The 922-nt window shown below is 50.5% G+C and overlaps 1 protein-coding gene across 1 annotated transcript in view; it reads right to left on the bottom strand.

The window, feature by feature from the left end:
• The window catches only part of mfsd4b (major facilitator superfamily domain containing 4B), a 21,740-nt gene extending 20,818 nt beyond the window's left edge, over nucleotides 1–922 (bottom strand). The window contains 1 exon segment of the mRNA XM_037686050.1: nucleotides 725–922. Within this exon segment, the coding sequence (XP_037541978.1) occupies nucleotides 725–922 (198 nt within the window).

The raw sequence follows: 922 nt of genomic DNA, 5'->3' as shown, positions 1-922 counted from the left end.
ATATATATATTTCTGGCCTTCAACCACTTCACATCCATTCACACAACATCAAAAATTAGCTTAAGCTCTTCAGAAAGCTCTTCTCTTTTTTTTTCACTTGCTCCATGTGTCAGATGTTTAGCTACTCCTCTGCCTCCTTTAGTGATAATGATACATGTAACAAATGTAGTCTTATGGTAGCTTTGGAGGAGAGGCTGTCTGAACTGGAAGCTCAGCTCCGCGCTGTAGAAAAACCAGTAGCTAGCCAGGTCCCCTTAGACAGCGTGGAACCACAGAGACTAGCTCCTGTTAGCGGTCCTCCAGCAGACCCCAAGCAGCTGGGACCCCAGGCCGGCTGGGTGACGGTCCGGAGCAAGCGTAGTGCTAAGGATAAGCCCCCAGTTCACCACCGACCCGTTCACGTTTCTAATAGATTTTCCTCGCTCAGTGACACACCCCCTGAGAAGCAGACCCTGGTTATTGGAAGCTCCATAGTCCAAAACGTGGCTTTAGGGACTCCAGCAACCATAGTCAAATGCATTCCGGGGGCCAGAGCGGGCGACATAGAATCTTATCTGAAACTGCTGACTAAGGCTAAATACAGTAAGATTGTTATTCACGTCGGCGGTAATGACACCCGGTTACGCCAATCGGAGGTTACTAAAATTAATGTTGCTTCGGTGTGTGACTTTGCTCAAACCAAGTTGGACTCTGTAGTTTTCTCCGGCCCCCTCCCCAACCTGACCAGCGATGAGATGTTTAGCCGTATGGATGAGGAGGAGCTGTAATCGTGGTTCACGCGGTCTCCCCGTAGCCGGGACCTTCTCTCTTCTTCGAGGACCAGGAGGGGAGAAGGCAGGATTTCCACCTCCTGGCAGTAACTTCTTTGTGCCGGCACGGGTTGGATCTGGAACCCGTCACACCGGAACACGATCTCCTCCAT

Source organism: Nematolebias whitei, chromosome 12 (genome assembly GCF_014905685.2).
Source record: "Nematolebias whitei isolate Nwh7 chromosome 12, NemWhi1, whole genome shotgun sequence".
Classification (NCBI taxonomy): Eukaryota; Metazoa; Chordata; class Actinopteri; order Cyprinodontiformes; family Rivulidae; genus Nematolebias; species Nematolebias whitei.
The sequence above is the reverse complement of the archived record's forward strand: the minus strand, read 5'-3'. Positions and strand labels throughout refer to the sequence as shown.